Source organism: Sinocyclocheilus rhinocerous, unplaced genomic scaffold (assembly GCF_001515625.1).
Source record: "Sinocyclocheilus rhinocerous isolate Xijiao unplaced genomic scaffold, SAMN03320098_v1.1 scaffold1201, whole genome shotgun sequence".
Classification (NCBI taxonomy): Eukaryota; Metazoa; Chordata; class Actinopteri; order Cypriniformes; family Cyprinidae; genus Sinocyclocheilus; species Sinocyclocheilus rhinocerous.
In genome coordinates this window covers 1243374-1257930 of record NW_015654059.1, presented here as the reverse complement: position 1 = coordinate 1257930, position 14557 = coordinate 1243374, and the positions used below count along the sequence as shown (strand labels likewise).

At 38.9% G+C, this 14557-nt stretch overlaps 3 protein-coding genes across 8 annotated transcripts in view; 1 reads left to right on the top strand and 2 right to left on the bottom strand.

Moving 5' to 3' along the window:
- LOC107716721 (mitochondrial inner membrane protease subunit 2) overlaps positions 1-14557 on the top strand; it is a 117178-nt gene that overhangs the window by 66358 nt on the left and 36263 nt on the right. The window lies entirely within an intron of this gene.
- Positions 936-3603, bottom strand: LOC107716720 (leucine-rich repeat neuronal protein 3-like). Its single transcript, XM_016523252.1, has one exon. The coding sequence runs from the start codon at positions 3253-3255 to the stop codon at positions 1180-1182; it is 2076 nt and encodes a 691-aa protein (XP_016378738.1). The 5' UTR covers positions 3256-3603; the 3' UTR covers positions 936-1179.
- On the bottom strand, positions 3843-12987 carry LOC107716615 (leucine-rich repeat neuronal protein 3-like). The gene is made up of 2 exons (XM_016523112.1): positions 12909-12987; positions 3843-5305 (listed from the first exon to the last, which is right to left on the bottom strand). Exon 2 carries the CDS (start codon positions 4950-4952, stop codon positions 3843-3845), a length of 1110 nt encoding a protein of 369 aa, XP_016378598.1. The 5' UTR covers positions 4953-5305; positions 12909-12987.

Here is a 14557-nt window from a genome sequence, read left to right as displayed (position 1 = left end):
ATTGCTTGCCCTCTCTGTATGAACCACACGTGTTGCTGTGTCCATAATGCCCGCCACGTCTCACCAGGCTCACTGTGAAATTGAGAGACCAGATGCAGCACATTCCTGCTGACCTATTCTGTACCTACCGCTATAATGGCGCATAATTTAACTTCTGTGTAGGTGACAAATGGCCCAACTCTAAAAGCCCCCGTGTTGGGTGCTAAAACCCCCTGTGATATATGAGCATGCAAGTCTGATAAATCCCCCACATCATTCGTTCTGTGATGGCAATTCATCACCTGTGGGAGTTTAGCATTGGAATTCCTATTGGATTTTTAATGAAAGAGAAGATAATGTGACTTAAATTCAATGAGTTCTGTGAATTTTTTTCTTCCCCAAACCCCACCTTCACACTGAAAAACTCCACCTCCTCATTTTCCTCTATTTTCTCATATTTCAACTCCCCAGGCTCATATAAATTTTCGGGCAGCCTCTGTTGTTGTATTTTTGTAAATATAAAAAAGGTTATTTTTATCTGATATATAGACTTTGGTTAAAATACACATTTTTTGTTTGTTTGTTTGTTTTTTGCCACATTAAAAAGGTTTTCAAGCTAATGATGCACCCGCACATCTACTTCATGAAAACTTCACTTTTTTTTTCATCTTGTGCATCTCTTCTGTTTCTTTTACGTTTATGTCTTTTCAGTTGACAGTGTAATTAGTCAAATGAAGGCATTTTAAGAGTAAAACACTTGCAATGAAAACAAGTAGTCATTTTCTGTATAAATGTATTTTATCACAAAGTGTCGTACATGTGTACTGTTATGATCTATTCTACAAAGCGTAGTCCATCATAAACTTGACATTGTTTATTTTACCAATGACACAGCACAAGTAAGTGTTGCTACAAGCCCACAATAAAAAGACTTGGCCACTGAGGCCCAACCTTCCATGTGCTGTTCTTTGATCCCGCATGAAATAACGATTCTCTTCATGCTCCCCAGTGAAGTGTGACATTTAAACAATTAGTGGGTTTTTGGCAATCAATGTCAGATTTAGCAAGAAATGTCTTGGACCACAAACCACACAGAATCCATTTCATAATGATCCAGTGGTGTGAGTTGGTATCAGATTGAGAGAGTTATTAGAGACACATAGTCCAGTGTCCACAGCATCACAAACTGTTGCTCTTCTCTCAAATTGAGTTTTTTGTCAAGTCTGTTTCTGAATCATTGGCTTTAGCCCTTGACCCCCATATTGGTTTAATGTGTGAGGGTAATATCTCAGACTGCTGATTTCGTAATTTCCTGTAAAGGTGATCACTCCTCCACAACATGCAAATGAACGAACAGACCACTGTGGACGCGATCAGGAGCAGCGCAGTGATGCCGATTATCAATCTGTCACTGATACCATCATCGGTTTTTCCTATTGAAACCTCAGTGGTGCTGACATTCATGCAGTTTTTCAAATGTCTACTTTGCAGGTCCGTAATTTCCACACACACCTCGTACTGCATCAGTGGCTGCAAGTGTGTGAGGTTGAACGTTTTTACATCTGACAACACATGGGCAGTGAACTGCAAGGAGTGCTGCTGTGATGTTGTTGACCACTTAATATTCGACACAAGACTGCCCTTGGGTGGCACCCAAGAAATCCTCACCAAATGTGGCTCAATCCCTTTGACTTGGATGTGCAAGGATTCATTTGCCGGTAGTGGGTAGTACCCATTTACTACAACCGAGGCAGATCTCATGTCTGCACCTATGAGATTGTGGGCCACACAGGTGTACTGCCCAGCCTCGTTCTCTGTGATGCCGTAAATGTCAAACGTTCCCTCAGGATGCAGGTGATACTTCTTGGTAACCATTTGAGGCAAGATCTTTTCGCCTGAAGGTGTGACCCAGTAGATCTCAGGTTCAGGATCGCCAAATGCCCTGCAGTGTAGAGAGACCGAATACCCGGCACCCACATTGACCTGATTAGGAAGGCTCTCCGGAGTTATTAGTGGTAGGCAGATATCCGCCATTTCACGGAAGTGCACATGCCTGACAAGACGACCTTCAAACTCTGAGGGCCCAGCGCATACGAGGGCATCTGGTTCCATGAAGCGGACCTTGGTCTTGTTCATATTGATCCAGCGGATGACACAGTCACAGTAAATGGGATTGGAGTGCATGCTCACCTCCTGAAGGTTAGGCAAGGATTCCACCATGACATGATGAAGTGCCCGGAGCGCATTGCTATTCAGCATCAAGGACTCGAGCCTGGGGAGTTTGGAGAATGCATTCGGATGGATGTAGGAAAGTCGGGGGTTGTTCGTTGCTTCGATTTTGGTCAGCTCTGGTAGGTTGTGCACAGCAAAACTGTCGATGGAAACTAACTCTGGCATACTGTTAATACCAAGTTCTTTCAAGTGGATCATGTCCACAAAGTCACCCCTTTGGATCCTCTCTATGGGATTCTTGTTAAGGTCCAGAAATTTGAGGTTCCGCACTTGTTTGAGAGCAGCTTGAGGTACTTTTGGGAACATATTATCATAGAATGACACGCTTTCCAGCTTATCGAGTCCAAACAGGGCACTGTCAGGGATTTCAGTAAGGTTCATTCTGGTTAGCACAAGACTGTGGAGATTGATAAGGGGCTTGAAATTCATGTCTTGTATTCTGGCAATTGGATTCTCTCCTATCATCAAGATTTCCAGCTGGAAAAGATCCTGGAACCACTCTGTTCTTATGGCCCTCAGCTGGTTCGAATTAAGATGGAGCCTCAAGAGCTTGTTAAGCCCTCGGAAGGCCTCTGCACTGATCAAGGAGAGAAGGTTATGGTTAACATATAGCTCCTGTAAGTTTGGGAAGTTTGCAAGGCAGTTATCATGAAGCCTGCTTAGCCAGTTCTCCTCTAGATGCAAAGACAGAAGTTGTGGAAGGTGACCTAGATAGACATCACTCAATGAGGATATGTTGTTTCGAGATAGGTCTACCTCTGTTAGGTTTACCAGATAGTCCAAGGGACTGTCAATCTTTGCGATGCTGTTGGCCTGTGATAGAAGTACTTGTGTGTCTGAGGGCAGCCTCTCAGGCAGAGACAGAAGTCCTAGATCATTACAATCCACAGTCGGAGCCTCATTATACATGGACGAGGGAGAGAACCAGGGTCGGACTTCACATTTGCACAGCTTGAGGCACACAGCCCTCCACTCGGAGGCCTGAACTGAGTTAGTCAGCGCAAGTCCTGCCAGCAAACAGACTGCAAACAACAAATCTTTCATCTTGGTCCTCCTGTCTTCAGCTTGTAATTGGTCCTTATGGGGTCTGGTGTTAGAGGCGTTAAATTCACAAACACAGAATCATTTGTTATGACAACAGGGTGTATTTCTGCTGATGGCGAGTACCCCAAAGCAGCAACTTCGCCTGTTGTTGTCCTTGGCAGAGAGTAGCAACCTTTCAATTTGCCCTGCTTTGGGTTGTCATGCAGGCTGCATATGTGAAGGTCAGCGTATCCTTAGGGGAATAGAAGCAGGGAAAGTGGAAATTTGCAGGGTGAGCTCAGGTTCCTGTGGGAGACGGACCACTTGTCTGCCATCATTATTATGTTCAGTCAGTCACACTCGTCACTTCCCATCTGTGGAAAATAAGAGACAGGAGAGAGAGGAAATGAATACGGTGACACATTAGTGTCAAGAAGAGCCATACTGGCATTTAGGAGCATGATGATATATTTAGACCATACGAGTGAAGGTATTATTGCTTTTTCGTGCCATCAAATAATACATTATTGCTGGTTTGACCTCATATGCCTACCCTTCCCACATCTATCATGTGACCACTGGGACTGCTCTCGCAATATATTCAAATGTCAAGGAGGTTTTATGTGCACGAGGGCAGGTGTTAAGAGCAAGGATTCCACCGTCACAGGATGAAGGGCCCGGAGCGCATTGCTATTCAGCATCAAGGACTCGAGCCTCGGGAGTTTGGAGAATGCATTCGGGTGGATGTAGGAAAGTCGCGGGTTGTTCGTCGCTTCGATTTTGGTCAGCTCTGGTAGGTTGTGCACAGCAAAACTGTCGATGGAAACTAACTCTGGCATACTGTTAATACCAAGTTCTTTCAAGTGGATCATGTCCACAAAGTCACCCCTTTGGATCCTCTCTATGGGATTCTTGTTAAGGTCCAGAAACTTGAGGTTCTGCACTTGTCTGAGAGCAGCTTGAGGTACTTTTGGGAACATATTATCATAGAATGACACGCTTTCCAGCTTATCGAGTCCAAACAGGGCACTGTCAGGGATTTCAGTAAGGTTCATTCTGGTTAGCACAAGACTGTGGAGATTGATAAGGGGCTTGAAATTCATGTCTTGTATTCTGGCAATTGGATTCTCTCCTATCATCAAGATTTCCAGCTGGAAAAGATCCTGGAACCACTCTGTTCTTATGGCCCTCAGCTGGTTCGAATTAAGATGGAGCCTCAAGAGCTTGTTAAGCCCTCGGAAGGCCTCTGCACTGATCAAGGAGAGAAGGTTATGGTTAACATATAGCTCCTGTAAGTTTGGGAAGTTTGCAAGGCAGTTATCATGAAGCCTGCTTAGCCAGTTCTCCTCTAGATGCAAAGACAGAAGTTGTGGAAGGTGACCTAGATAGACATCACTCAATGAGGATATGTTGTTTCGAGATAGGTCTACCTCTGTTAGGTTTACCAGATAGTCCAAGGGACTGTCAATCTTTGCGATGCTGTTGGCCTGTGATAGAAGTACTTGTGTGTCGGAGGGCAGCCTCTCAGGCAGAGACAGAAGTCCTAGATCATTACAATCCACAGTCGGAGCCTCATTATACATGGACGAGGGAGAGAACCAGGGTCGGACTTCACATTTGCACAGCTTGAGGCACACAGCCCTCCACTCGGAGGCCTGAACTGAGTTAGTCAGCGCAAGTCCTGCCAGCAAACAGACTGCAAACAACAAATCTTTCATCTTGGTCCTCCTGTCTTCAGCTTGTAATTGGTCCTTATGGGGTCTGGTGTTAGAGGCGTTAAATTCACAAACACAGAATCATTTGCTATGACAACAGGGTGTATTTCTGCTGATGGCGAGTACCCCAAAGCAGCAACTTCGCCTGTTGTTGTCCTTGGCAGAGAGTAGCAACCTTTCAATTTGCCCTGCTTTGGGTTGTCATGCAGGCTGCATATGTGAAGGTCAGCGTATCCTTAGGGGAATAGAAGCAGGGAAAGTGGAAATTTGCAGGGTGAGCTCAGGTTCCTGTGGGAGACGGACCACTTGTCTGCCATCATTATTATGTTCAGTCAGTCACACTCGTCACTTCCCATCTGTGGAAAATAAGAGACAGGAGAGGTAATGAATACGGTGTCACATTAGCGTCAAGAAGAGCCACATTGGCATTTAGGAGCATGACGATATATTTAGGCCATATGAGTGAAGGTATTATTGCTTTTTCGTGCCATCAAATAATACATTATTGCTGGTTTGACCTCATATGCCTACCCTTCCCACATCTATCATGTGACCACTGGGACTGCTCTCGCAATATGTTCAAATGTCAAAGAGCTTTTATGTGCATGAGGGCAGGTGTTAAGAAAATTTGCATACATCACAACCATTCTCCCCCTGGGTTAAGAGCATCAGTAGTGCCATCTTATTTCTGTCATTGATCATTTTGTAATTGTGAGCTAATGAGCTTTATTTGGCGACTGACTGGCCAGACACTTAAATCTGTTGTAACATGCTTTCATTTCTACGCTATGATGCGCTGCGAATATAATAATTTACTTTAACCGCATTTATATGAAAGCCAATTTAACAACTGTGATTTCTCGTCATACATAACACATTTCATTTGTGTTTCTGGGCATTGCTAACATTGGTTTTTTATTGTCTCATAAATAGACATTAAAGCCAGCTGAATGCACAGAGGGGCAATTATTTCACAATGAAGTGCTATCCCAAAGGGCTCAGCGATAACCACTGCATTTTGTCTCTCAGTGGCAGCTGCCCATGGACACAGTAAGTTAATTAAGACGTTTTAAAATTTGTCTGTTAACTCACACTCTGTGCTTTGTATCTATTGTATGGTTGACTAAAACTATTTTTGAATGCATTACACAGTGAGCAGCTGTCTTGCATGAAATATTTGTTTGTGCAATTGCAGTGGCACGAGCGGTTGTTATCCCTCACCCGTTAAGTTGCTCTTTAACCTTTTATATAGTGACAAAATCTGATGTGGTCTGTGTTTTCAATTGCATTTAATATAAATCAGTTTTTAATCAAATTGATGGGGCGTCTTATAAATACTGCACTCTAAATCTGTCTTGGACAGATTGATAACTCGGTTACAAAATGGATTTGCTGTGCACTGTGAGGTTTGTGATAAGGTTTATGCTCAATGATATCGATTGATAGCCCTAATATAAATATAAAAATTTGGATGCTTACACAGAAAATCTCAGCGTATATTTGCTACATCTTAGTCCATATGTTGAAATTATGATAGGCTTGCAACCTTGAGGACAGAAAGCACAAAGTGCTAGAAAAGTGCCGCCTGCCTGTGCTAGATGAAGCTGTCAGTATCACTATAGGAGCAGGTTTGCAAAAGAACTCCTGTAGGACAGTGTGCTTATGTTAGTGCGACTATGGCGCCGAGTCAACACAAGCAGGTGGGAGCATTTTTTTCTCCTTTCTCCTTGCATAGCCATCTGTTTGGTCCTGTAGTCTGCTTTTTGCCAGGATTGTGCAAAGATCACCATTCATTCCAACGACCGTACAAATTATGAGGTTGTAAAATTATTTCAGAAGCTGCTTACTGTCTGATGTATGAGAATTAGGCGGTATGTTGCAGTGTTGAGGAGAGACTAACTAAAAGCAGTGGCTTTCAATAACAAGCAATTGGTATAATAGCAAAAATATCAGTGTTTTTATGTTACATTGTATTGCACACAGTTTTACAGCCCGAGCGAGAAGTCAATAATCAGATGTGCTCTCCAAGAATTTCCATGTCTCTTATATTTATAGACAGTATAGACCGTGTTGAAAAGTCTGATTTGTTTTAATGAATCAGTTAATAAAAGAACCGATAAAAAAAGACATTGATTCTGCATAGATGTCAAATTTTTTTTTTTTTGTAGATGTCCGGGTTTTTTATATAAATATACAAATGTATAAATATAAATATCTAAAATCTAAAATAAATAAATAGATACAGTATATAAAATAAATACAATTAAATGTGTCAATTAAATTAATTCTTAAAAATTTATATTCTTAAAATATAAATGTATAAAATAAATATAATTAAATATCTTAATTAAATTTTGTTTAAATTGGTATACAAATGTGTGTAGCAATTAATTATATCTCTAAATGTAAATGTCAAATAAATCCAATTCAAAATATTTCTTAATATCAAATTGATGGAATTTTGATGTATATTAGTTTCATTGTGTGTGTGTGTGTGTGTGTAAAATTATTATAAATAATTATATATAAATGATTAAAATATATCATTATGTATATTAGTATATTCATGTATATTAATATCATCTGCTTGATACTTTAATGTCTTCACTTTGACTTTAACTGGCCAAATTTGTGTCTCATCATTTAAATCAGCTTCAAAAGCTATTTTTCTCAAATAGCTAATTTATTTAACAGATAATGAACTGCCATTATCAGCAGAGAACATGCTCTTTGTTGCTATGACAAGCACAATATGGATGCACTGAGCTGAACATAAGTGTGAACAAATAGTGATGCACACACAAGGACACACATCTCCATCTTTCCCATTTCAGTCTATTTTCTGTTAAGAGCTTTGCTCTGAAGATGCCCACACACACTAATTTGATTTGTTCATGTATGTGTCCTTCTTAACTAAGAGAGCCCTCAGCTGTGGTTCATGACATGGATTTGAAATAATAGAAAGTGCTTCTATAGCTGAATCCTGGAAAGGGTCAAAGGGGCAAACTATTTCTGCCCAGTTCACTTGCATCATGGGTTCACACATGCATTACACATGCACACAGATGCACAGTATCTTGCAAGATGTATATAATATAAATGAAACACTATTATGACATGATTTTGTCAGTGATTAATTGTGGTTTCTAGAACAGTTATTGCTGCTTGTCTAATGTGATTAGACTTTCCATTTTGTTCCATTGAACGTCACAGTCTTTTATTGTAATTATATATAATGTAATTATAAATGTGTGTAAAATATTTATTATCTGGGAAATATTTGCTTTCTGTTTATTTGACACTGTGTTATTTTTCTATCCATCATTAGAGTACTGTAATCTTGAAAAGAAACATAAAACTGTGGTTTTCAGTAGAATAAAATAATTGAGATTTCATGTAATCTTATTTTAAGAAAGCAGACTAAATCTGTAATAATTTCAAATTTAACAGTACTTTTTCTTCTTATTAGTAACAACACTTTTTTTTAACTATATATGTTGTTAAATACACATGTGTGTGTGTGTGTGTGTGTGTGTATATATATATATATATATATATATATACAGTGTTGGGGAAAGTTACTTTTAAAAGTAATGCATTACAATATTACGTTACTCCCTAAAAAAGTAACTAATTACGTTAGTTACTTTTTACGGAAAGTAATGCATTACATTACTTTTGCGTTACTTTCAAGTTACTTTTTAAATATGAGCAGGGCTTGATTGTTTTTAATATAAGAAGTTCTATTTATAGCAAATATAAAAGCCCTTTCACACCAAAAAGTCTAAAGAATAAACCTCAGGCTGAAGGAAAAGTAAATTCACGTCTGTACAGTAGAACGCAGGAGAAGGTTCAACACTCTTCAGCAATAAAAAAACAATGAAGCACAATTGTTAGTTTCTCTAACGTAATTTTTGCTTATCAGTATGGTTGAACTGGATCATCAAAGGTCAGCAGCAAAGAATTTGGTTAATAAAATGGGATTAGATACATTTGTTATATATATATATATATATATATATATATATATATATATGTATGTACAGCTAAACTGTTCTGAAGCCAAAGCTGGGAGTAATGTTGGAAATACCGAACAAATACAGACAAGTGGAGTGATCACCCACAGTGAAATTTTCAAAATCCCACCATATTTTAAACATGAAGTATGTGGTGATTGACTACCTGTCAAAGAAGTTGTGTGCGTTTAGCACCTAGTGCTTTTCTAAGCAAGTTTTCAGTGAACGTTTGTAGTGTGTTTTGTCTGAACAGTACCAACAGCAGTTCCTCTGTCTGTCTGCATTAATCACAGCTTTTTGTTGAAAACCGCTCCTTTCCTAGAGTCAAGAGTCCAACCACTTTACCTGAAATATTTATGGTTTGCCTCTTTTAGAGAAAGTACTCAAGAAACTAACACACATAGACACACACACACTCTCTCTTTTCCATCAACTCGTCTAATGCTACAGACACCACATAAAGTGGCCCTGCTGTGCTATGTTTTATTCACAAGGCTGGAATGAGTAGAAATCTTGCCATACTTCGGCAGCGGGGCAGCGCTCCTAGCGAAGCGTGTGCGGGGGGACATCATGAATTGGAGGTGACACCTTGTCACATTACGATGGCGTAACAGACTGCGAAACTCCTTCCCCTCTGGTTTGTGTTTAGGGAATGGACTGGATCTGAGGGGGCTGCTCAGGTTTTGTTTCATACTGCGTAGTGACTGAAAGCAAGAGCGAAATACGTGTGCGGCGGGCAGAATACTTAAAACACAGCAGAGGCAGACTCTTTGTGATGGTGAAGTTAATGGATTAAACGTTTAGCCCTTGACCATGTGACCAGGACCACTTTTAGTTTGGCTTCAATCACCTTCTGCTTTGGTTTTAATTCATTTACAGATTCTGTAGCTGAAATTTTCTTTTGCTTTCATTTTTTTGAATTGAAGTTAATCATCTCTATAAGTTGACTTTTCCAGTATAACACCACTCACATGTAAAACTAGTAATGACACTGTGGATATACCTGGTTGAGATTAGGAAAATAGAGTTTTTTCTATTCTGTTTTATGTATTCCATTCTATTCTACTCAATTCTATTATTATTTTCTGCTCTTTTCTAATTCTGCTCTGCCATGTTCAAGTCTGTTCTGATCTGGGCTGCGTTTCTCATCGTAGAAATCACTGGTGGCAATGGTTCTACGATCTACTTAGGCTTACGATGCTTTGGGAAACGCTGCCCTGGTCAGCTTTATTTGATTCTGTTCTGTTGTATTCTCTTATAAATTCTATAGTGTGTTATATTCTGCACTGTTCTATTTTCTGCTCTATTCTGTTTTGTTCTGCTGTGTTCATTTCTACTCTGTTCTACTCTATTCTAATTTTTCTAATTTATTGTATTCGGTTTCATTATGCATTTTTCTATTCTGTTTTTTCTACTGTATTCTATTGAGTTCTATTTTAATTTCCTCTGTTGTATTTTTTTTTTTTTTCAGTTCTGTGGTATTTAATTCTGTTGTTTTGTTTTACTCTGTTCTGTTTCATTTTCTTCAGTTTTTTTTCTATTACCTTCTATTCTACTCTACTCAATCTTAAAATTATGTCCTTTTCTAATTTGTTCTATTCTCTTCTTCTTGTCAAATTATTTTTTTATTCTTATTCAGTTCTATTGTGTTTTCTATTCTGTTCTATATTCTTTTCAGTTCTGTTTTATTCTATTCTATTTTTATTGTTTTTAATATATTTTATTCTGTTTTTAATATATTATACTCTTTTGTTCTATTCTGCTTATTTGCTAATGTGTTCTTTTATTTTCTCCTCTGTTTTCATTTATTCTGTTTTTGTCTCCTGTTTTGCAGTATTGAATTATGTTGTTTTGTTTTGTCTATTCTATCCTATTCTGTTCTGTTTTATCTATACCATTCTATCCTACTCTACTCAATCCTAATACACTTTTCTGCTCTTTTCTAATTTTGTCTATTCCGTTCTGCTATGTCTAATTATATTTAATTCTGATTAGTCAGTTCTATTGTGTTTTCTATTCAGTGTATTTCTATTATATTCTATTATATTCTGTACTATTAAGTTCTAATTTATATTCTGTTTTACCGTTATACTCCATTTTGCTTTTTCAATTTTATTCCTCTCTGTTCTATTTATTCTGTTTTAATATTTTATATTCTGTTCTACTCTTTTGTTCTGTTTTTTTATTTTATTCTGTTTATTCGCTATAGTGTGTTATATTTTTTCTCCTCTGTTGTATTGCTTCTGTTTTTTTCTATTATATTGTATTCAGTTCTGTTTTCTGTTTTCTCTGCTCTTTATTCTGTTCCATTCTGTTTATTCCATTCTATTCTGTTTTGTTCGCTTTATACTATTCTGTTCTGTTCTACTCTTTTATACTAATCTGTTCAAAACTGTACAATATAACCAACTTTACTTCATGAGTTATGAGCCTGACTACATGAGTGTGTTTTCCCCAGTGTGCTGTAATACATCAGCATTGTTTCCTTTCACACTACATGGTGTCACTTCAAATGCCTGGTGTGAAGTATAATTAGCTAAGATACTATGCTGACACAAGCACCATCAGAGAGTGTGTGTGTGTGTGTGTGTGTGTGTTATATAGTCCTCCAGCTCTCACCTGCTCTGCACTGCTGGTGAACACACCGTACGACAGCAATTAATTACGCTTCAGCACTGCTGACAGAATCCCTATAGATATATCAGCTATTTCTGTCACATATTCTTCAGCCCTGTCTTAAGACATGTTAGCATTTTTCTTCTGTTGTCCTTATTGATTTCTCTCTTTCATCTCTACACTCCCATCTACACCTTGTTCATACACGAGGCAGGAGCAAATACCATAAATCAGTGGTGCTTAGACCAAATACATGTCCCTTTTTGGTTCCTTGTCCCTTTTTATATTACATTAACCTGTATTATTGCATTTTGATTCCAAACCAAAAACCCAAACTTTGTAACAGCATACCAGAAGAGAAGCCAAATGTTTTTAACATATAACTGTACTACTCTAAGATCCCTAAGTGTCCTATTCCAGAACTACATGAACTATGCTGAGGAAACTCAAGTTCATAGCCGGTTTGTTTTATATTGCTGCATCACAACCTCTTTTACCATCTGACATAGGAAGCAAACATAACCTGCATTTAGTTTGTAGATGGCATGTTTTTATATTTTAAGCTGAAGAATAGCAGAACCGAATGACGTTTGTTAAAATGAGGTGCTATATGAGCTGTGGCGTAAAATATTTTTGTTATATTTCACTGTAGCGCTTGAAAGCATCTGTGACCATCACAAATTTTACACACAGTGATACAGCAAGATTTATAAGACCATTTTATGATGGTTGATTGTGCATGAACAAATCTAATTGTCCAGAAATAATGCTAAACATTTGTTTTAATGTTAAGATAATGTTTAGGTAACATCCAGATGAGTATGTGTAAGAATAATACAGTTTGGCCTAAATCCTCAATTTTGATAATGAAGCATTCATTGTTCAATATTAATAACTTTTACTAAGCTTTTTTTTTTCAGAATATTAATACATTCTCAAACTTGGTACAGAATATACCTTATAATTGTATTACTCGCACTAAAATCTATAAAATCCTTTACAGTAACTTTGGGAGTCATAAATCAATAATTTCCTCTTGATCACTTTCATCACATCATTGGATTCACAGTTATTCCTCCCCCTTACCTGTAGAGTCTCTGCGCGAGATTACGACATTTCTTACGCGGATTCGCAGAGCTTTTCTAATCCAAAATATGTTAATGATTAAAACGGATGATTAAAATAGCATATATACAGAAGTGATGCTAATACTCATTGAGCGCATACAGTACGTTTGGCTTTAAGAGCCCTGCATTGGCACGCTATTAAAATCCCCCATCACACAGGATGCTCATGAGTCATGAGAGGATGAGAGAGCCGCGCTTACCGGAGAGAATTAGATTCCTTGTTTGAAACGCATAATATATTCCTTTCCTCTCAATCGCGGGATCGAGCTCCAGCCTTATTATGGAGATTTTAGATCCAAATGAATTTTAGCTTTATTTGACAGTGTGAGAGATGTGGTGGGGTCTCTCTCCATACGGTTGTTTTGGAAAAGATGCTGAGCGCACCGCGGACTGAGGACCGGAGAAGCGCGTATCCATCCAGCTGTCTGTGCCGCGCTCCTAATGAAGCACACATGCTCGTGCGCGCATCCTCCACCCAGTCTCCCCGGGGACAGGCAAATTGCTGCCTGTCGTTCGTGAGTTCAGTGCAAACTGATTGGTCGAGCAGAGCTGTCTGTCAGGTCAGGTCAGGGCTCCCGAAAGGGGGCGGGGCTACTACATCGCTCGCTTTTACCGTCTGTTCACTGTGCAATTACAAACTCCCACTTTCTCTCTATCATTGCCTTGTCGACATAATTTCTATTTGTAGTTTTCTGCGCTCTGCCCGTGAGGCTACGACTGATAAAGATGCGCAATTTCAATATTCAAATGCTGTCGACCCGACCAGTGGTTCTCAAGTAGCTTTGCTCAGATTTTACTTTGGACATTAATTGGTTCAGTATATATATGCACACACACACTCACTCACTCACACACACATACACCCTCCAGCTGAAAACCACTGGACTAATTCTGACTATATTTAAAACATTTATTGAGGCATTTGGATAATGAGAGCTTTCTCATTTTTTGATTATTTTTTCCAGTTTGGCCAACAGTTTTTGCAAGATATAATCAATATCGGAAGTCTTTAGATAAGTCTTTCTTAACACACACTCAACCGGGCTCTTGCATTTACTGCAAAATCTTACTTGACAAATCAGAATATATTCTCCCAGCATGCCGTATGTAACACACTGCAGAGGTAATGAAAATCACAAATCAGGCTGAGCGTCAGGGCTGTTGCAGAAGAGGCGTGTGTGTGTGTGTGTGTGTGTGTGTGTGTGTGTATGACGGATGGAGCCTGCGCTAGAGCTGTTTGAAGATTTAACGTCGCATAGGTTCTGAACTTCTGACAGGAAGCTTGAAGTGATGCGTTCATTTAATTTTCTTTTTTTTAAATCTGAAATTAGATTTTAAATGAATTTTAAAACAGAAAAGTGGCATCAAGAATGGTCTCAGACTTTTGGGACCTCATCAAAAAGTTATGTAGTTAAAAACTAGCAATAGAGTAAACTTTATTTAACAAGAGATAACACAAAATGTCCTACCGATGCCTTGTGAGATATCTAGAGGAACATATTTTGTTCTGGTGCCTAGATTTTCAAGACATGGTGTTCAGACTGTCACAAAGGAAGTAGGCAATTTCTCACCAAAGTGCTTCCTCAGCATTTGAGGGACGTTTGGCACCATAGTACACACTTCAACCGTGAGAAGTCATCTTATAAGAAGCCTTACAGGGTGTGTTGCAGCTGAGAAAGCGGTCTTGCGGAAAGGCAACAAGCAGAAAAGATTACTGTACATGAAATTCCATAAAGCATGGAATGACAACCAGTGGCAGAATGATTCAGAAGTGGGTGGGATGAGAAGTTTGCAGTCTCCTGGAAGACGAGGTTGTGGCTCGGGCACAGTCAGGGTCATTGTGGGTAAT

Coding starts and splice junctions, on each gene's coding strand:
- LOC107716720 (XM_016523252.1), bottom strand. CDS start 3,255: ATGAAAGATTTGTTGTTTGCAGTCTGTTTGCTGGCAGGACTTGCGCTG.
- LOC107716615 (XM_016523112.1), bottom strand. CDS start 4,952: ATGAAAGATTTGTTGTTTGCAGTCTGTTTGCTGGCAGGACTTGCGCTG.